Below are 18334 nucleotides of genomic sequence, written 5' to 3' on the forward strand. Positions count from 1 at the left end.
AAATAAACATTGCTACCAATAATCTAATTCCTTACCCTAGACAATTAGGTTTTTACCTTTACATCAACTCCAGGAATGTAAAATACTGTTGTTTCTAAGTCACTAGGCTTTGTCTGCAGAGATGATGGCACTTTCTTTCCGGTCATTAAATGGGTGGTAGAAGCATAATTAGTTTGAAACTTCTTCTTTTTTGAAGGTGAATCTTGATCTAAGCTCCTAGAACTTCGATCATAACTCCTGTGAACAGAAAAATGTTCTTATCTTTTTAAAAAAGGACACTTTTTTTTGTTTGTTTAAAAGCAAACTTTTATCATTACACTAAATGGAATGTAATCCTTCATTTAGGAAGTTGAACAAAGTAAAGTTCATCAGTATCTCTAGCTAGACTGGTTAATGCCTTGCATGAGTGATGTAAATGCTGCATGTTCCTTAACTATACAGGGCAGTTACTTTTATTCTTTCCTAGGGCCATGACTTTCACTTGGACATATTAGGTTGAACCAAATGAAACTGCCCTTTATATAGGTAAAAATACAGCTAAATATTAGCAATTTATTTTGGATTATTATGGTTCAATCAAAAATAACCTAATAGTAATTCTTTTTATCATCACTACATTTATAAGAGATTTTAACTGTTTATAGTACCTTTTTATTTTCTCTTATTTTATAAAAGCCTCAGACAATTGAAAAAATATTTTATTATGGAAATTTTTTAACATATAAAAAAGTAATAAGAATAGTATCATTAATGATCCTCCATGTTCCCATTACCGGGTTTCAGTTAGCATCAGCATTCTTTTTAGATCTACATCTCCACCCATCCACTCAATTATAACTATTTTTTTACAGTTCATATAGATTAGAAAAGAAAAACAAAACAAAATTTAAAGAAAAAAATATAATGTTAATCCTGTTTATATCATCCTTTAGTGATGTAAACAAATAGTAAAGCTGCAGTTATATCCTGAACACAATTTCAGTCTATTGAAGTCTGTGTAACTATCTCCCAGTCTTTCTTATTTCTTTATGAACTCATCAAAACTCTCAATAACCAAGATATTTCTGAGCACTCTGTTATTCTTTAAAACTGAAATATGCACAATGCAGGGAGACACTGAGAAATTTATGTGTGTTAAAAGAATTCCAAAGATATAACTATTTTAATTAAAAAATATGCCAGACTGTCAATCAGACATCCATTTCTAGTTGCCAGAAAATACTATACAGTTGTTTATAAGGAACTGTATAAGAAATAACCACTTGACCATTATAACTATAATTACATTTACACTTCAAATATTCATTTTGGAATGGAGAAGTTTGTTATAATTCAGTGAAATATGAATAGTATTTCTAATAAAGTTACATGTATCCTTTTTCAATCCGTTTCTTACCTTCTCAAACTTATATCATCATGTTCTTGTAGAAGGGTGGTTGGGTGGAGTACACATTTTCCACTATCAATTTCAACCCGTATATCAAGTTCAAAGTCAATATTTCTCTCTGTAGCTGTGCCACTAAGACTTCTATTGACTGGTGTTGTTGGCCAGCGTTCTGTAAATAGCTGATGAACAGCAGCAAAGCCTGTTGCTTTTTTACGAGATGTATGTCTGCAGAAAGAACAATTGATCATTACGTTATAGTAAAATGACAGTTCTTTGTAACAAACTACTTTCCAACCTGTTAAGTGAGCAATAGTCTAAATAAATTTTACTATTTTATAAATTCACACGAGGTAGTTTAATGGAGCCACATTCTATTCAGCTACTATGTACTGAATAACTATTATATGCCAGGCTATGTGCTAGGTGATGAGGACACAGACAATTACCACTTTTAAGGAGTCTGATTATCAGTATATAAACTATACCATGTATGTTGGAAAATATTTCCAGCATATATGGTATAGTTTATATACTGAAGAATTGAATATGCAAAAGAATTCAAGTTGGGATCTCAAAGAGCTATTAGCACTCTCATGTTTACTGCAGCATTTTCACAATAGCCAAGATGTAGAAACACCCTAAAATGTCCATTGACAGATAAATGAATTAACAAATGTGGTGCATACATACAATGGAATATTATCAGCCTTAAAAAAAAGAAGGAAATGCTGTACTATGTGACATTATATATGAACTTGAGGACATTATGCTACATGAAATAAGCCAGACACAGAAGGACAAATACTGCATGATTCCACTTACATGAATTATCTAAAATTATCTAATTCATAGAAGTAAAGAATAGAATGGTGGTTGCCAGGGGTTGGGGGTTGGGGAGAGGTTGGGAGTTGCTAAGCAATCGTATATAAAGTTTCAGTTATGCAAGATTAGTAAGTTCTAGAGATTGTGCCTACAGCTAAATGATATTGTATTGCACACATAAAAATGTGTTAAGAGAGTAGATCTCATGCTAAGTGATCTTACCAAATAAAATATGTAAAGAACTTATCAAATTGTACATCTGGAAAATATGGTTACACTAATGTAAATTATATCTCAATAAAAAATAAAAATATTTTTTAAAAAGGCAACCAAAAACAAAAGAAGTAAAGAGATATAGACCATCTGTCCAGGAAGGCAAATGTGCAACTTATAGGATTACTATTAAGACAAAACAAAAGAAAGGGCAGAATTTATCCACACAACTATAAAGTAGTATTTCCTATAATCACATTTATATTATGTTTTAAGAAATACCAAAATACCTAGAAAATTGTTAGAAAAGACCCAAACCTGGACTACCATGAAATTAAATACAATGAAAAGATTCTAAAAATTTCTAGGTAGAAAACAGATATAAAATACCAAAAAAATCCCAAATCACATTCACAGAACTGATAAAGATAACCAGCTGAATGCTGGAAGATAATAGAGCAGTTTATCTTACCTAGGAGAAGAAATAAATATTAGACTAGAATTCTGTTCCCAACCCAATAATAAACGCAAGAACAGTAAAGCTACTTTAGAACACACAAAAAAATGAAGTAGATCTGCAATAACAACTTTTCATAGAAAGTTATTTGAGAATGTACTCCAGAAGAATGAGGGAATAAAACCAAATATGCTTATGGGATTCAGGAGTCAGTGGCTTCAGTCTAGGAAAGGGAAGAAAGAATCCCTAAAGCTCAATTTATTACCATTATTAGAAACTTTTACTATTATTGTCACAGCCTCACTTGAGGGTGGTTTAAATAGATCAGTTCCAAAGATTCTTGCAGCTCCTCTTGAGGACACATTCAAAGTTTCACATACGTCATTTATTTCATTAACACCATTTCATCTTATTTCTTTCTCCTAAGAATTTGCTGAAGTCTTTCATCCATTGCTAACCACTTTCCTTTATTACTTTTCTAACTAGCCTACATTATTACAGATCTCCTTCCTGCAATCTTTAATGCCATGGGAATACAGCCCTCTCCTTTAATTTACTCATAACCACATCTTTATTTCAATTTTATTTTTGATAATTAAACTTAGGTGACTTTAAAAAAACCATTTAAATTTAAAAAATAATACTATATGGAGCTATATCACATTAATAAACCATGTGATAAATTTTATTTTAATGAGACTCAGTCTTACTCAAGTGAGGCACATTAAAAATGTTTTTTGTAAAAGTTGAGTTATATATAACATTTTTTTTTTTTTTTTTTTTTTTTTGAGACGGAGTTTCGCTCTTGTTTCCCAGGCTGGAGCGCAATGGCGCGATCTCGGCTCACCGCAATCTCCGCCTCCTGGATTCAGGCAATTCTCCTGCCTCAGCCTCCTGAGTAGCTGGGATTACAGGCACGCGCCACCGTGCCCAGCTAATTTTTTGTATTAGTAGAGACGGGGTTTCACCATGTTGACCAGGATGGTCTCGATCTCTTGACCTCGTGATCCACCCGCCTCGGCCTCCCAAAGTGCTGGGATTACAGGCTTGAGCCACCGCGCCCGGCCATATATAACATTTTATGCTCATTTCTACGATACTACCTAAGGATCTTAAAATGAGGTTACTCACGAGGGTTTCCTGTAAATATAAAACCTTTCCCTCTCATGGTCTTCATCTTTTTCATCTTTCTCAGAATCTTCACTGGTAGAAGACAAACTGTCATCCCGTCGGCCCTCTTCACTTTGGAAAGGAATGCTTGGTGAAAAGCCTCCTGGAGTTTTGGGAGAACTGAACACGGAACATGATCCTTCACTATTTGATGAGTAATGGGATGGACCTTCAATGGTTACTGACAAAAGGTCAAGTTCTGTTTCCTCTGGAAACTGATTGTAAAAAAGAAAAAACATGTATCAGATTCATATTTCAATTAAAAAAAGAAAAAATGTATAAATTTAAACATTTAAAAATTATCTCAGAGTTGAATTTCCTCACTCTGAACTGAAAGAAAGGTCAGATTCTTGAACATATGAAATGGTACACCAAGGAAGGAAGCAAAAGGGCCAACCTCAGAAAGTTATACTACTGACACACTAAAAATCAGAATGAAATTTTACTTTATATAAACATATATTACTGTATTAATAAGTAAACACTAATTCTTTAAAGCAGAAGTTAAACGTGGAAGCAAGAGAAACATGATTAACTGTAAATCAGAATGGCAAGAGCAATTAGTGATGGAAGAGCATGCAGTGTCAGTACAAAGTTTATTTTCTCATCGTGCTACTAGATGCTTTTTGTGGATGTATCTTTTAAAAATGAGCCCCACATCAGTTAAAGAAAAATGTGCAAATAGCTGAGTAATAAAACATGTATCAGTCAAACTGAAGAATGCTGTATTTTGAGGTAAATACAGTTGGCTCTCTGTAAACCCCAACAGATCCAATCAAGTGCAGACAGAAAATATTGGGGGAAAATAAAATAATAGTACAACAATAAAAAACAACAAACATAAAAGATATAACAACTATTTACAATATCATTTAAAGTGTACTACACATTGTAAGTAATCTGGAGATGATTTAATATATATGGGAGGATGTGCGTATGTTATGTGCAAATACCACACCATTTTATAAAAGGGACTCGAATATTTGTGGATCTTGGTATGCATGGGGGTCCTAAAACTAATCCCCCTCAGATATTGAGGGCTAAGTATACTTTGTATAAACACTATGTCACTAACTCAGGATTTCACCAGGAGGCCACTGCATTTAAATAGGTCAAACAAAACAAAAGAAAAACAAAACACCTTCTTATGACCTAATTTTGATGCCCAGCTTCACAGAGTCACAGAGTTACTTGAGCAATAAGCTTTTATGAAGTTTAATGTGCAAGGTAATTTATTATTAAAAACTACTGGATGCTGCTATTCAATACACAGTTAAGTCCTACATTGAAAATTTGAAATCCAGGTGTTCATTTTATATAGTATACGTGTTACTGAGTTAACAAGTAAATCAGACTGTTAGAACATCCACTTTTTAAAACTTTGGTAAGAGACAGTAGATAAAATATTTCTTTGTTTCATTTTATATTTAATCATGCCTTACCTATTTTCTAATTTATGATTAGAAAATATATTTAATCTCATATCTATTATATAATTTATGATTTTTATATACTTTTTTACAGTACATGGCTAATTAAAAATGAGACTTGAATTGAATCACTTCAAATATTAATCCCTTTGAGAATCACCTAGCTAGCAGAACCCATTTAATTCATGTAAATTATTTCTTTCCAAGTTTTCTTCATAAAAAAAGAACATGTTTGTCAAGCTCACTATATTACAATTAAATAGTTCTTAAAAAAATCTAGTTTGACTAAATTCACTATAACTATGAGATATATGTTGAGACTCAAGCTTGAAGAGAGTGACAAAAGGGAAAAGAAATATTTGGATGAGTGCTTATTTTTAAATGTACCTTAACAAAACGATCTAGATATCATTCTTCTACATTGTTTTGAACAAAAGAATAATTTAAAAAATGGATAGTTTTATCAATATTATTTTACATCAGTGACTCGAAAGAATGTTCAATTATTGTTTGTTCTGAATTAAATTTAATTCTAGTTTGAACTAGTTAACTGATCTTTGTTTATGAAAAAATTCATTTTGTTGAATATAAGGAAAAACTACTTCACTTAGAGATTACGAAATAACAAATTATAGTTTTTTATTTATGATTTGGTTGAATTGATTTGATTAGCTGAGATAGTCTTTTAGTTTTTAGTATTAAACTATTAAACTACACAGAAGTAAAAACTAAGATAAATGCATGTAAGAAGTTATGAGATGTACATGATAAAAAAAATTCAAACAGTCTTAAACCATTATCTAAAATATTTCTAAGGTCTAAGTTTAGTCTGAAATGAAAGGAAGATATTTTGAAAGCAGGCAGATATTCAGTGTGGTTGATTAGTTTTAAAGCAAAATTTATGGTTTTTTTAGTAAATACCTGAAAATACCCTTCCCCAGGACCGCTGGATTGTGGTGTACTTCCCCATACTGTATTTTTCAACTTAATTAAAACAGTAAGAAAAGTAAAAGAAAAAACAAAAACTCATGAAAAATAATAAACAATGACTTAAAAGTAAATATACAAAAAACAAAAGAAACATTTTAATATAATGTTTACTATGGTATGAAATTAGAATACAACTTTGAAGCTGATCTTCTTCCTTCTAATTTCTGCTACTATCTATAAATAACATACATAAATGAGTACCAATATTCTACATTTACATTTGTGTAAGATGTAGTTTAATATGGATTCTCACTTGAAAGAAAAATTATTCAACAAAAACCTTTCTACTTAAGAGAAAGCAGTTATGGAGCCTTTACTGTGCATGTAAAATGTAAAATACGAACACCTGCTGCATGGCTCTCAGATGATGTTATGAGGGCAGTGCCCACTACTTGGTAATATACAGACAGTTCAATCATCATAATCCATACTTTAATTGTAGTCGGAAATCAGTATTTTGAAATAGTATAATACCATAATTTTGTAATCTGTAGAAACTATTTAGCAATGTGTATCTCTAACAAATTATGTATCTCTTACTGTATCCTGGATATTAAAAGTTACTCTAGGTCCAGGAGATGCTGCATCCACACGGATTTCTGGAAGCTCTTCAGTTTCTCCTACTCGAGAACTGCAAGTAAAATATAAAGTTATAAAACAGTAATATTCTCATGATAAAAATATTCCTGGACTAAAAGTCTGATTAATGGCAATACCATTCTGTTTCTAAATATTTACCTTATCAAAGGATTGAACTTTCTCTTAACCTTTAGCATACCATAAAAAAGACTCAATCTTTTGGTTAACTCAAGATTTTTCTAAAACTAAATCATATAAAAAGAATTTATATTTCTTATAGTGCTTATATACTATTAAAACTGTATTTCACTTCAATAAATGTGAAATTATCATTTTTTCATATGCTAAATGTCTGTGTGACTATATCTTTTCTAAACTGACAAATTTAGAGCAGTAGCTACTAGTAAGCATGTTTTAATTCCTTTGGATAATCTCTAAGTTTACGCATAAAACTTGTCTATCTTTCTAAACCACAGTTTTATGTAAATAAAAAATTTGTCTAAATAGCAGTGTGCTTCATTACTAACAAGCACACACTGTACTGTGGTTATATGATGAGGGATTCCTTAAATAAACTTCTGAGTTTGATAATATCCACTATTACTGCTATTTTACTAATAAAATTAATTTCCGTTATCTTAATTTTATGATTAGAACATAAAAAAGTAGTTGACCTTGGTAAAAGAGTCAACAATTTTATTAATTGTTTCACTGGCTGAAATACATATATTACCTTGTCCTTTCCATTCGCTTTAGAGGTGGTCTTCCAGAAGCAGAAATGCTTTTTGATCGGCTGTAACTTGGTTTGTAACTCAAACCCCACTTATCCTTTAGGGAAGCAGCCTAATGAAATGGGAGAGAAAAAATCTGACTACAGGTGATTATTTATTGTTGTAATATTTGACTTCAAGTAAAAGAAAATATTATACTATTAAATAAGTTAGCTTGTTTTCCCCAAGGGACTTTTTTGTCACTTAACAATATAAATTCAAAATAGAGGAGGAATCAGCTATTCTTTGGTCCTAACACCAACTAGGAGACACAATGAAAACATGAGCCACCACCTGACCTGAGAGAAAAGAAAAGAGCAAGTTTGGGGGCAGGGATGAGGGTACAGAAACAAGGCAAGAAGAAAGGAAATGATTTAAAAAGTAAGAATGGAGAAAGAAAATGAGAATTAAAGGTTTTGGGAGAAAGCTAGGTTCCTGGCAGGGGGACAATAGACCACTTTTCTCCAAGGGCATCCCTGTTGTAGGACTCTTCATTACAACAAAGGAAAGTAAGAGTGTTAAAGACTTAACACTCTCACTGTCTCTAAATCCCTGTTCTAGAAACCAGTGATGGTACTAGATATTTAAAAGATTCTAATACAGTGGAGGTTTGGAGTCTAAGATGGGTAAAGGGAATTGAGGGGAATATGTGGAATGACATATGTTAAGAATAGAGATGTTTTAACAACCTTTCTAATTCTCTTATCTAGTTTATTTTTAATGTCAGTGACCAAATATGACATGCAAGAGTGGACAAACAATATTTTAATTATATTGTATGACTCTTGTGTAGACAGCAAAAATTTAAAATAGAAAATTATACATTACAGATATCACTATCCATTATTACTATCAGAAACTAGTGACAAATAAATTGGAGACCAGTATTCAAACTATATCTCCAGGAGTTTAGAAGTGATCAAGGCATGTGGTCCCAGCTACTTGGGACGCTGAGGCAGGAGGGCTGCTTGAGCCTAGGAATTTGAGGTTTCAGTGAGTTATGAATGTCCCACTGCACTACAGCCTGGGCAACAGAGTGAAACCCTATCTCTTAAAAACAAAACAAATAGTGTCAAACTATGTGAGGCCAAAATTAAGAGAAATGCAAGGGGAAACAGATGAATTACATTTTGAGATTTCAATAACCCTTTATCAGAAATGGACATCTAATACACAAAAAAAATCAATAAGGACACAGTTGAACACAACAACACCATCAGTCAATTGGATATAATCAACACCTACAGACAGCTTCATCTAACAACATCAGAATACGCATTCTTCTGAAGCTCACGTGGAACTTTCATGAAGAGAGACCACATTCTGGACCAAAAAGCATACCTTAACACATTAAAAAAAATTATAAATCATATAATGTGTGCTCTTAGACCATAGTGGAATTTAACCAGAAATCAACAACAGAAAGATATCTGAAAAATCCCAAATGCACTGAGATTAAATACACCCTTCTAAATAGCACAAGTTTAAGAAAAAAATCTGAAGAGAAATTTAAAAATATTTACACTAAACGAAAATGAAAACACACTTATCAAAATTAGTGGGATGAAGTAAAAGCAGTGCTTAGAGGACAATTTATAGCACTGAATGCATACATCAGAAAAGATCTAAAATCAATTAAGCTTCTACCTTAAAAAACTAGAAAAAAGGACAAATTAAATCTGAATTAAGCAAAAGAAAAGTAATAATAAAAATCAGAGCAGAAACAAAAAAACAGGAAATCAATAGAGAAAAATCAACAAAACTAAAAGCTGGCTGTTTGAAAAGATCAATAATATTGGTAAGCCTCTAGCCAGGATAACTAAGAAAAAAAGAAAGACACAAATTATTAATATTAGCAATAAAGGAGGGTATATAACCATAGACCCTATGGCTATTTCAAGAATACAGGAATACATTGAACAAATCTATGCCCTCAGATTTGATCACCTAGATGAAACGGACATACAGTTTTCCAAAATGGAGAAAGGAAGGAGATAATCTGAATAGGCCTACATTTATTAAAGGACTGCATTAGTAACTTTACAAAACAAAAACACCAGGCCCAAGTGGGTATACTTGTGAATCGATAACTCTTAAAAAGTTATCATTAATTTAAAAAATGAAGCAAAAAAGGGGGATTTTTTTTTAAAAAAAGTTTTCTACCCCTAGACTCAAAGTCTAATGGGACCAACTAAACCTGCAAAAAATAAAGATTATAAAGTGCTAACAATGCACAGTAGCTGAGAGGTAAATTCTGACCAGGGAGGAGGGAATAGGGAAAGAACAGACGTCTTAAAAGATTTCACAAAGTTCACATTTTTTGCAGAGTTCAGATTAGAGACTAAAAGCAAAAATGATTTCGTGAAAGACAAAACACAATGTCCAAGGGCATAGACTTACAGAGTCCTAAAGCCTAGGTTGGACTCTTGGCTCCCCCAGCATTACTGGCTATATAACTTTGGTCAAATTACTTCACCTGTCTCAGTTTCCTCATCTTTAAAATAGGAAAATAACATAAGCTACCTCCTGAGATTGTGTGAGGCTTTAATGGGTTACTAAATGTAAAGTGCTTTAGATGGCGACTGGTACACAGGAGATACGATAGGAAAAAATCAGGTGGTTTTGTCACCAGCATTGAAAGAACAAAGAGCACTCACTCGCATACTGGACCTCCGTAATTTTTTACGAACATCTCTTCTAATGTCATTCACAGCCACAGATTCTAACTGTTGGTAACGTTGAATTTCTTGGTTTATGGTTCCTTCACTTGCACCTAATTTTCTGGATGCAAAACAAATACAGCAGTTATTGTAAAGAAATAATAAAGTTACATAAGCAGAATATGTATAAAAAAAAAGAAATAACAAAGTTGCATTGATTTTTATGGCTCCTTTTTAATGCTTTCACTTTGCAGAATACCAAAGATGATTATGTATGGACAAGCCAAAACCCTCAATAAGTTTAACAGTCATATTTGGCAAATGTTAAGGAAACAAAAACACTCTCTCTAATGTTTGAGGAAGTGTGTGTTATCCATTGCTGCATCAAGAGTCTCTGGCAATCTCATGAAAACCATAGGCCCACTCTGCAGAAAAATGTCTGAATGTAAAATTCTACATATAATATAAGCCTTGGGTAACATTTTGGAGGAAGAGTATATTTTGCTTCAAGTCATTTTTTCCCCTGAGAACAAAACTCAAATTGTAATCTAAGTCAACAGGAAAATATGAATCACTGCATGATAACTTACAGACAAGTGTTAGGCTATACCTTTTGCTGTACAAAATGCATTTATTTGTGTAAGTCCTTGATTGTTAAAAAAAAAAAAAAAAGCATCAGTACAAGTATAGGCAGATTAGAAAAGATGAGGCATGACCATTACCTTTTGGGAAAATAAAATTGCAAACTTTAGCAAAAAGAATATTTACTGTAATAGAGAAAGTATTATTTAGCAATATCCAGCAGACAACAGATCAAGATTAGTGCATTTATTTATATATGCATGTGAAGATACATATAAGAGTAAATACACAGGTAAAGATACATATGTGTGATATAAAGTCAGCCATAAAGTGCTAAGAAATAAGTTATGAAAAAGCACTAGGATTTCATGTCTAACTTTTTTTTTTTTGAGACAGAATCTCATTTTGTCGCCCAGGCTAGAGTGCAGTGGCACAATCTTGGCTCACTGCAACCTCCTCCTACCCCCAGGTTCAAGCGATTCTCCTGCCTCAGCCTCCTGAGTAGCTGGGATCACAGGTACACACCACCACACCCAGCTAATTTTTGTATTTTTAGTAGAGGCAGGTTTCACCATGTTGCCCAGGCTGGTCCTGAACTCCTGACCTCAGGTGATCCACCTGTCTCAGCCTCCCAAAGTGCTTGGATTACACATGTGAGCCACAGCGCCCAGCCTCATGCCTAACTTTATGACTAATGAGTGTATGATTTTGGCCAAATTATTAAACAACTCTAGACCCTGGTGATATAACAGATAAACTAAAGAGTTTGTATTAGCCCAAATACAGTTTCTTCCACTTCTGTCATCTTATGATTCTAACATTATATGAAATTAAAAATCATTATACATACTTCAGATCATCTATTACTTTGGCCTGTTCATTCAGTTCTCTGATATCCACTATACGCTTCATAATTTTTCTTCCTCTAAGTTCTCCTGGCTGGCTAGCAGATGCTGCCTGTCTTCGATAATCTATGGCTTCCTGAAAAGTCAAAAGTGTATCTGTCAATACCACCCTCAAGTCACACAGCAAATCTATACTATCACAAAATTAACACCTTAAATCAAAGTAAGCATGCAAGAATCAAAGCCATCTATATCAAGACTGGGATTCTCCACTGATTTAAATCCCTTTATTTTCATAAGGAATCTATTTAGTTGCTACCTACGTTTCCCCATGAGTGCGCTCTGCATGCTTTCAAATGGGACTGGCTAGACTGAGGGGAGCCCCACATCTCTGGGTCACACAGATACTCTGCAGGAACAGAATAGCGCTGATTTGGGGGTGTCAGGCCTAGTAGGTGATTTACAAGTCGCTGCCCAAAGGTGAGTTTGTGGCCATCTCCACTTACTGAACTTCCATCTGAACTCTAAATAATAAACAGTAATATTAATTTTTAAAGAATTTCTTCCCAAGAACAAAACTATTTAATGGTACAATAGTTAAAAGATATTTAAAATAATTTTTAAAAATTAAGACTAGAATGAATCAAAGAATGTTTCTTTTTGACCACGAAATAACGTGAAAATATAGAATGTATAGTATAGATGGAAATATATATTTTTAAAATGTATAACTTCATTTTGTAAATGCACTTTGCTTTGAAATTCATTTTGAACATCTTTACTGAGACAAAACTCACATACCATAAAATTCATCCATTTAGTATATTCACAAAGTTGTACAACCATCATTAAAATAGCTGGGAATATTTTCATCACTCAGAAACCTCATGCCTATTAGCAATTTCTTCCCATTCCCCCCATCTCCACCACACCTCTCCCTACTCTCCCAGTGGTAGGCAGCCACTAATCTACTTTCTATCATAGATTGGTCTGCACTTCACTTTTAATATGATTATGTTACCTATAGGTTAAAGCACAAGTTGGATGACGATCAATATGTAGCACAGAACTCGATTAAAAGACAGTTAATCGAGTTAATTATGAAATGTAGACACAGCAAACCACCACTCCCTTCTCTTCCTCCACAAATACCCATTATAATATACTAAATAATACTGAATAAATAATATCCCCATCTCAGGGTAAAAGCTAGTCCTGAAAAATTCTAACAGTGACTTTACTTACAGGATGGATAGTGGGAGACATAGTATCAACTTCATCCTCATCTGACAGATCAGCGATGTTCACTGAATTTAAGTCAGCAATGTCATCTATGTCCTCCTCTCCTGTCAGTGTTGTAAGAGTATTGCCCAGAGCATTAAGCCTTTTGCCAATGTTAGGATCCATGTGGACATCAATCCCACACATTTTCCACAATACATTGAGTGTCCAGGTTCCAGCGCTACTACTTTCTGTTTAAATAAAGAAGTTGCATTTTTGGTAAGTCCTGAGTATAGGAATGGAAATAACTGTACAAAGTAATAAAATGGATGTTGGCCACATGCAATAACTAATGTCTTTCACAGCTAGACTTGTCAGAAACATCACACTACAGGCTTGATTTCTCTATGTATACAGTGTGCGTCTAATGTTTCCTCTGTATAGCACCCTCTTTTTTTTTTTCCTATGAACTACAGGTTCCCTCCCTGACCCCAAGATGATCCACCATCCCACAGCTATAGTAGGAATTGCCATGACGTTAGCTCATTAAACAGAATTAATTAGGTAATTGGTCCAGGTGAAGGTCAAAGTTGGAAAAATAAGATATTTTGCCTGGACTTGAGGAAAGGTTGGTCCTTCTCCAATGACTGTGGGTGGAGAAACAAGACTCCACCATGTTTCTTACCACGTATAAGAAGGAGGTTATCAGTTAGAAGAAGCAGCAGCAGAAAAAAAGAGCAGCCAGAGCGGGGCAAAGAAGCAAAGACAAGAGCTACAAAGAGTCTTGGTGACAGTTGGGGTCTGCATTCTAATAGTTCCTGAAGGCTCCTGAATTGACCTGGTTCCTTCTCTTCCCTAAAATAGCCATTCCTAAGTTTAACTGTAGTCTGCAAATATCCTTTTAATAAACATCCCCTTTTGGTTAAGGTAGTTTGAGTGGGTTGTTGTCACTTAAAACAAAAGTCCTGACAAAGACTTGTTTGTGACCTCAGCTGAATATTCCCTAACTTTTCAGTTCTCTGTCAGACTCTAGGCCTTAGTGCTCTCTAAGGTAACTCAGGATGAGCAATAAGGCTAGGCTTGGGGAGGATAACAGAGAACAGAAAGGAGAGACTGGAAATCTACTAACCTTAATCAATTTCTACCCCTCTCAACATTCTAAGAACCCTTAAATAAATATCTCTTTAGCTCACCCTGTCCAATCTTATAACAAGCAAAATAATAAAAATTACATTGTGCTACCATCTTAGTCAAGACACATTATCACTTTTTACCTCCTAACTGGTTTCCTGGGCTTTTTTGCCCTCCAATCTTTGAAAGTTTTCCTTTGATAGTGTTGTCATTTGCCTTCTTGTTCAAAAACATTCAGTGGCCAGCCTTCCCACTGCCCAACAAATCAAGTCTAAACTCCTCAATTAGGCATTTAACATTTTTCCATCTTATTTTTTTATGTAACTCTATTCTAGCCAAATTGGAGAACTCTGAATACATACTGTGCTATAACATCATGATGCATGTTATATTATTCTCTCTGCTTAATTTTCTCTGGCCCACATCTCCCAGTTTTTGCTTAAGAAAGATTTTTTTCCCATCCTTATGAGTGCCTGTTTAAATATTTGTCCCTCCATGAAGTTTTCTCTGATCCCAGTATTCTCCCATATTTGAAAATATTATCTTCCTTCTAGACATTTCAATAGCATTAGCAACTGGAATTTTATGTTTTATTATACTTATCACTTACTTCAGTGTAATTTTGCTGCATGTGCCTTAACTACATTTTAAGAATTTAAATGTATGGAGGATAGAAAGCGTATCTTACTCATTTTAATCTTTTCTGAAACATCTTGTGTGTGTAACGCACACACACGTGTATATATATATACACACACACAGGTATCTTATTAATAATTGTTAAATAAATATAAATATGCTAATACAAAGTTTTTTTTTAAATTAGTGAACACCAGAATTAGCTTAGCTAAAAGATTCTCTTGCCATTAAAATAAAGGCAGAATTCTATCTACCACGGATAGCAAAATAATGCTGAATGTGAACCTACCAGCTGCTGCTTGTCCTGTAGTTCTTGAACATACTTCATAGGTGCCATCTGGAACTACACCTGTACAAAAATCAGCCCGAAAATGGTTTTCAATAAAAACACATCTGTGATTATATATTCTACTCTTAATTTTTCACACAAAGATTATTATCTAAATACAAAGAGGATTACTATCCTCTCTAGATTTTAGTTCTTAATCTTTGGAATGAAAGGGCTATCTTAATGACTCATAAGATCTATTCCATATTTCACAATATTTTATTCTGTGATTTAAACAATTTAACTGCAGTTTTTGTTTTATTTTCTGCATGTGATTTCAATATTTGAGTGACAACATCTGGCCAACTGCTGTGACACTCTAGATGGCTTTTCCACCAATATCCAGGATGCTATGACATATGACAATCTGTCATCATAAGTGAATGGCACTTAGAGAATGCAAATGACTTAAAATAGAATTTTTGGTAACTAAGAGCTGCCACATTAGGTTAGACATACGATTCAGCAGTCTTACCTTCTCTTTTGACATGGAACATTTTATGACAAAAAAATGGCTTAAGGCCATGACGTCAATCTCAAGATCATGGACCTATCTCCAGAATATATCTACTTTAACTTTGAAACATTTACTACCATCTAGCTTTAATTTGATAACTTCAGCTTCAAAAAAGATGTTAATTCAACAACTTTAAACAGTAAAAGTTAAAACAACTTTTAAACAAAATAAACTCTAAACATAGAATTAATAAGACCTTCCTCAGTAATCCTTAGAAGAAACGAAGTATCAATCTAAACTTGAGAGTACATATATCTTTAATGTCCTTTTGTAACTCACTCCGAATCCTAAATTGGTATTCAAATGTTACTTAAATTTGAGCTTGCTATTCATTTTCTAGGTACTCTGGTATTACATTTCTGTCTTTGAAACATTTCAAAAGGGAAAAATCCTTCCAAATTAGAAATAGTATAACTTAGTTTGTGAGAGAGGATCTATTTGTTATTATGTGTTGTTTTTTTTTAAAGACTGCCAATAACTTTAACATCTAAATTATATCTCTGAACTGTATAGTACCTGCGTATCACATACAAATTCTAATTAAGAAAGAACCAGATCTGGTTTTGAAATATCATCCAATTCACCTTTATAGTCATGGTTTCAAATCTGAACAAGTAAGACCTACATTAGCCTTTCAAATCCAAGAATGCTAGAAGGAAAAGAAACCCCTTTGAAATTTGAGTAACATAACTGAGGCCAAGTGAAAGGAAGAAATAGTAAATAAAAAGGGAGTAGAAAACTTTTAGGATTTCCTATCCTAAGAAGTAGCAGAGAATTTTTTAAAACTAAGCCTAAGGGCTAGGTGTGGTGGTTCACACCTATAATCCCAGTGCTTTGGGAGGTCAAGGACGGAAGATCACTTGAGGCAAGGAGTTCAAGACCAGCCTGGGCAATATAGTGAGACTCCATCTATACAGAAAATTTAAAAATTAGCTGGGTATGGTGGCATGTGCCTGTGGTCCCAGCTACTCGGGGGGCTGAGGTAGAAAGATTGCTTGAACTCATGAGTTCAAGGCTTCAGTGAGCTATGATGGCACCACTGCATTCTAGCTTAGGTAACAGAGCAAGATTTGTCTCTAAAATACAACAAAAAAATTAAGCTTAATAAATGAATATATAAAACTCACAGAATATAGAGCCATGATGAATTAATAAGGAATATTAAGATTTTTAGAAGTAGATCTGAATCCTGAAAATGAGGACTAAGAAATCAACTAGTTTCTTCCCCATAATATCTGTGGTTTCTGTATCACAGACAGAATGATGACTTGGACCAACCATTAGTCTGAATCTAGGATGGTAACTCTTTCTGCTCTGATGACCAAATGCTACACAGGTTTTAACAAAGAGCTTGCCGACCTCTAAACTTCTGATGGTTTAGTTTGTCTAAAAACACACTGATGAAATTAGACTAATATTTAGTATCTACTTAAATCATTCTTTGAACTTTTCCTGTAGATTGTGCTTGCTAATTTTTAATGCATTTCTCAAACATTATCGAGAGGAAATTTTACTGGGCCACCTTTTTTCTAAAGTATGTTTTAAAAATGATCTGTTAAAAAAAATTCTAAGGCATAACCCTACCATTCCTTATTTCTCTGCCATATACACATCACCTTTGTTCAAAAATATTGAGGTATACTTACTAGTAATAAAAACTACATTGGGAGGCCAAGGTAGGTGGATCACAAGGTCAGGAGTTTAAGACCAGCCTGACCAAAATGGTGAAACCCTGTCTTTACTAAAAATACAAAAATTAGCTGGGCCTGGTGGTGGGCTCCTATAATCACAGCTACTCTGGAGACTGAGGCAGAGAATTGCTTGAACCCGGGAGGCGGAGGTTGCAGTGAACTGAGACTGTGTCCACTGCACTCTAGCTTGGGTGACAGAGCGAGACTCCATCTCAAAAACAAAAAACAAACTATAAACTAGTGCTTTGCTTTGTCCATTTTATCATTTGGAAATTTTATAAATATGTCAATTACATAACTACTCTGCTCACCTCCTTTTGGCCTCCTCCCAAGAAACCCAGACAATAAGCATGTTACAAAAGTATTTCACCAAGTCCCCTCTAAAACCCAAAATAAATTATTCTGATTATCATGATTACCAGCATGTTAGTGTTCTGTATTATCAGAATATATACTGAGATGCTGAATTATTTGTTCATTTTTAAATGTGTATTTCCGGTTTTGAGTAAGAGCATATTTATTTCTTATGTATTTACCCTTTAAGATAAACTGTTAAGGAAATGGTTTACTTCCTTTTTTTCCAAATATATTCTACTTATTTTAATAAATAAAATGATGGTAAAGCTGTCACCTTAATAAAAATCACTAACTTTAAATTTATTTTTGTCTTTTATTTAAAAAAGACAAAATATATAAGTTTTACTGATTTTTTTTAAAAAAAGTAACTATTGTGTAAAATAATAAATCTATAAAGATTTCTGTTGTAGGCTAATATTGGTCTTCTGGATAATAGGCATGAAATATTTCCATATCAAGTCTTCTCAGTAACCAGAAGTATTTCAAAGAAATCCTGGTATTTTACCTATAACTACCTAATGCAAAGCATTTGCTGGAGTTCAGGA

At 33.5% G+C, this 18334-nt stretch overlaps 1 protein-coding gene across 8 annotated transcripts in view; it reads right to left on the bottom strand.

Moving 5' to 3' along the window:
• The window catches only part of BLTP1 (bridge-like lipid transfer protein family member 1), a 222180-nt gene that overhangs the window by 28233 nt on the left and 175613 nt on the right, over nt 1-18334 (bottom strand). For 5 of the 8 annotated variants that reach the window (XM_012473015.3, XM_012473016.3, XM_012473017.3 and 2 more), the window contains 11 exons: nt 15186-15245; nt 13151-13377; nt 12229-12429; nt 11911-12041; nt 10476-10599; nt 7782-7891; nt 7010-7100; nt 6401-6463; nt 4011-4264; nt 1397-1612; nt 57-237 (listed from right to left, as the gene is read on the bottom strand). In XM_012473015.3, the coding sequence (XP_012328438.2) occupies nt 57-237; nt 1397-1612; nt 4011-4264; nt 6401-6463; nt 7010-7100; nt 7782-7891; nt 10476-10599; nt 11911-12041; nt 12229-12429; nt 13151-13377; nt 15186-15245 (1658 nt within the window). The remainder of the gene's footprint in view (nt 1-56; nt 238-1396; nt 1613-4010; nt 4265-6400; nt 6464-7009; nt 7101-7781; nt 7892-10475; nt 10600-11910; nt 12042-12228; nt 12430-13150; nt 13378-15185; nt 15246-18334) is intronic. The other 3 variants (XM_012473018.3, XM_012473020.3, XM_012473021.3) reach the window with 3 other exon arrangements.

This window comes from Aotus nancymaae, unplaced genomic scaffold (genome assembly GCF_030222135.1).
Source record: "Aotus nancymaae isolate 86718 unplaced genomic scaffold, 86718_ANA_hifiasm-v0.15.2.pri h1tg000033l, whole genome shotgun sequence".
NCBI lineage: Eukaryota > Metazoa > Chordata > Mammalia > Primates > Aotidae > Aotus > Aotus nancymaae.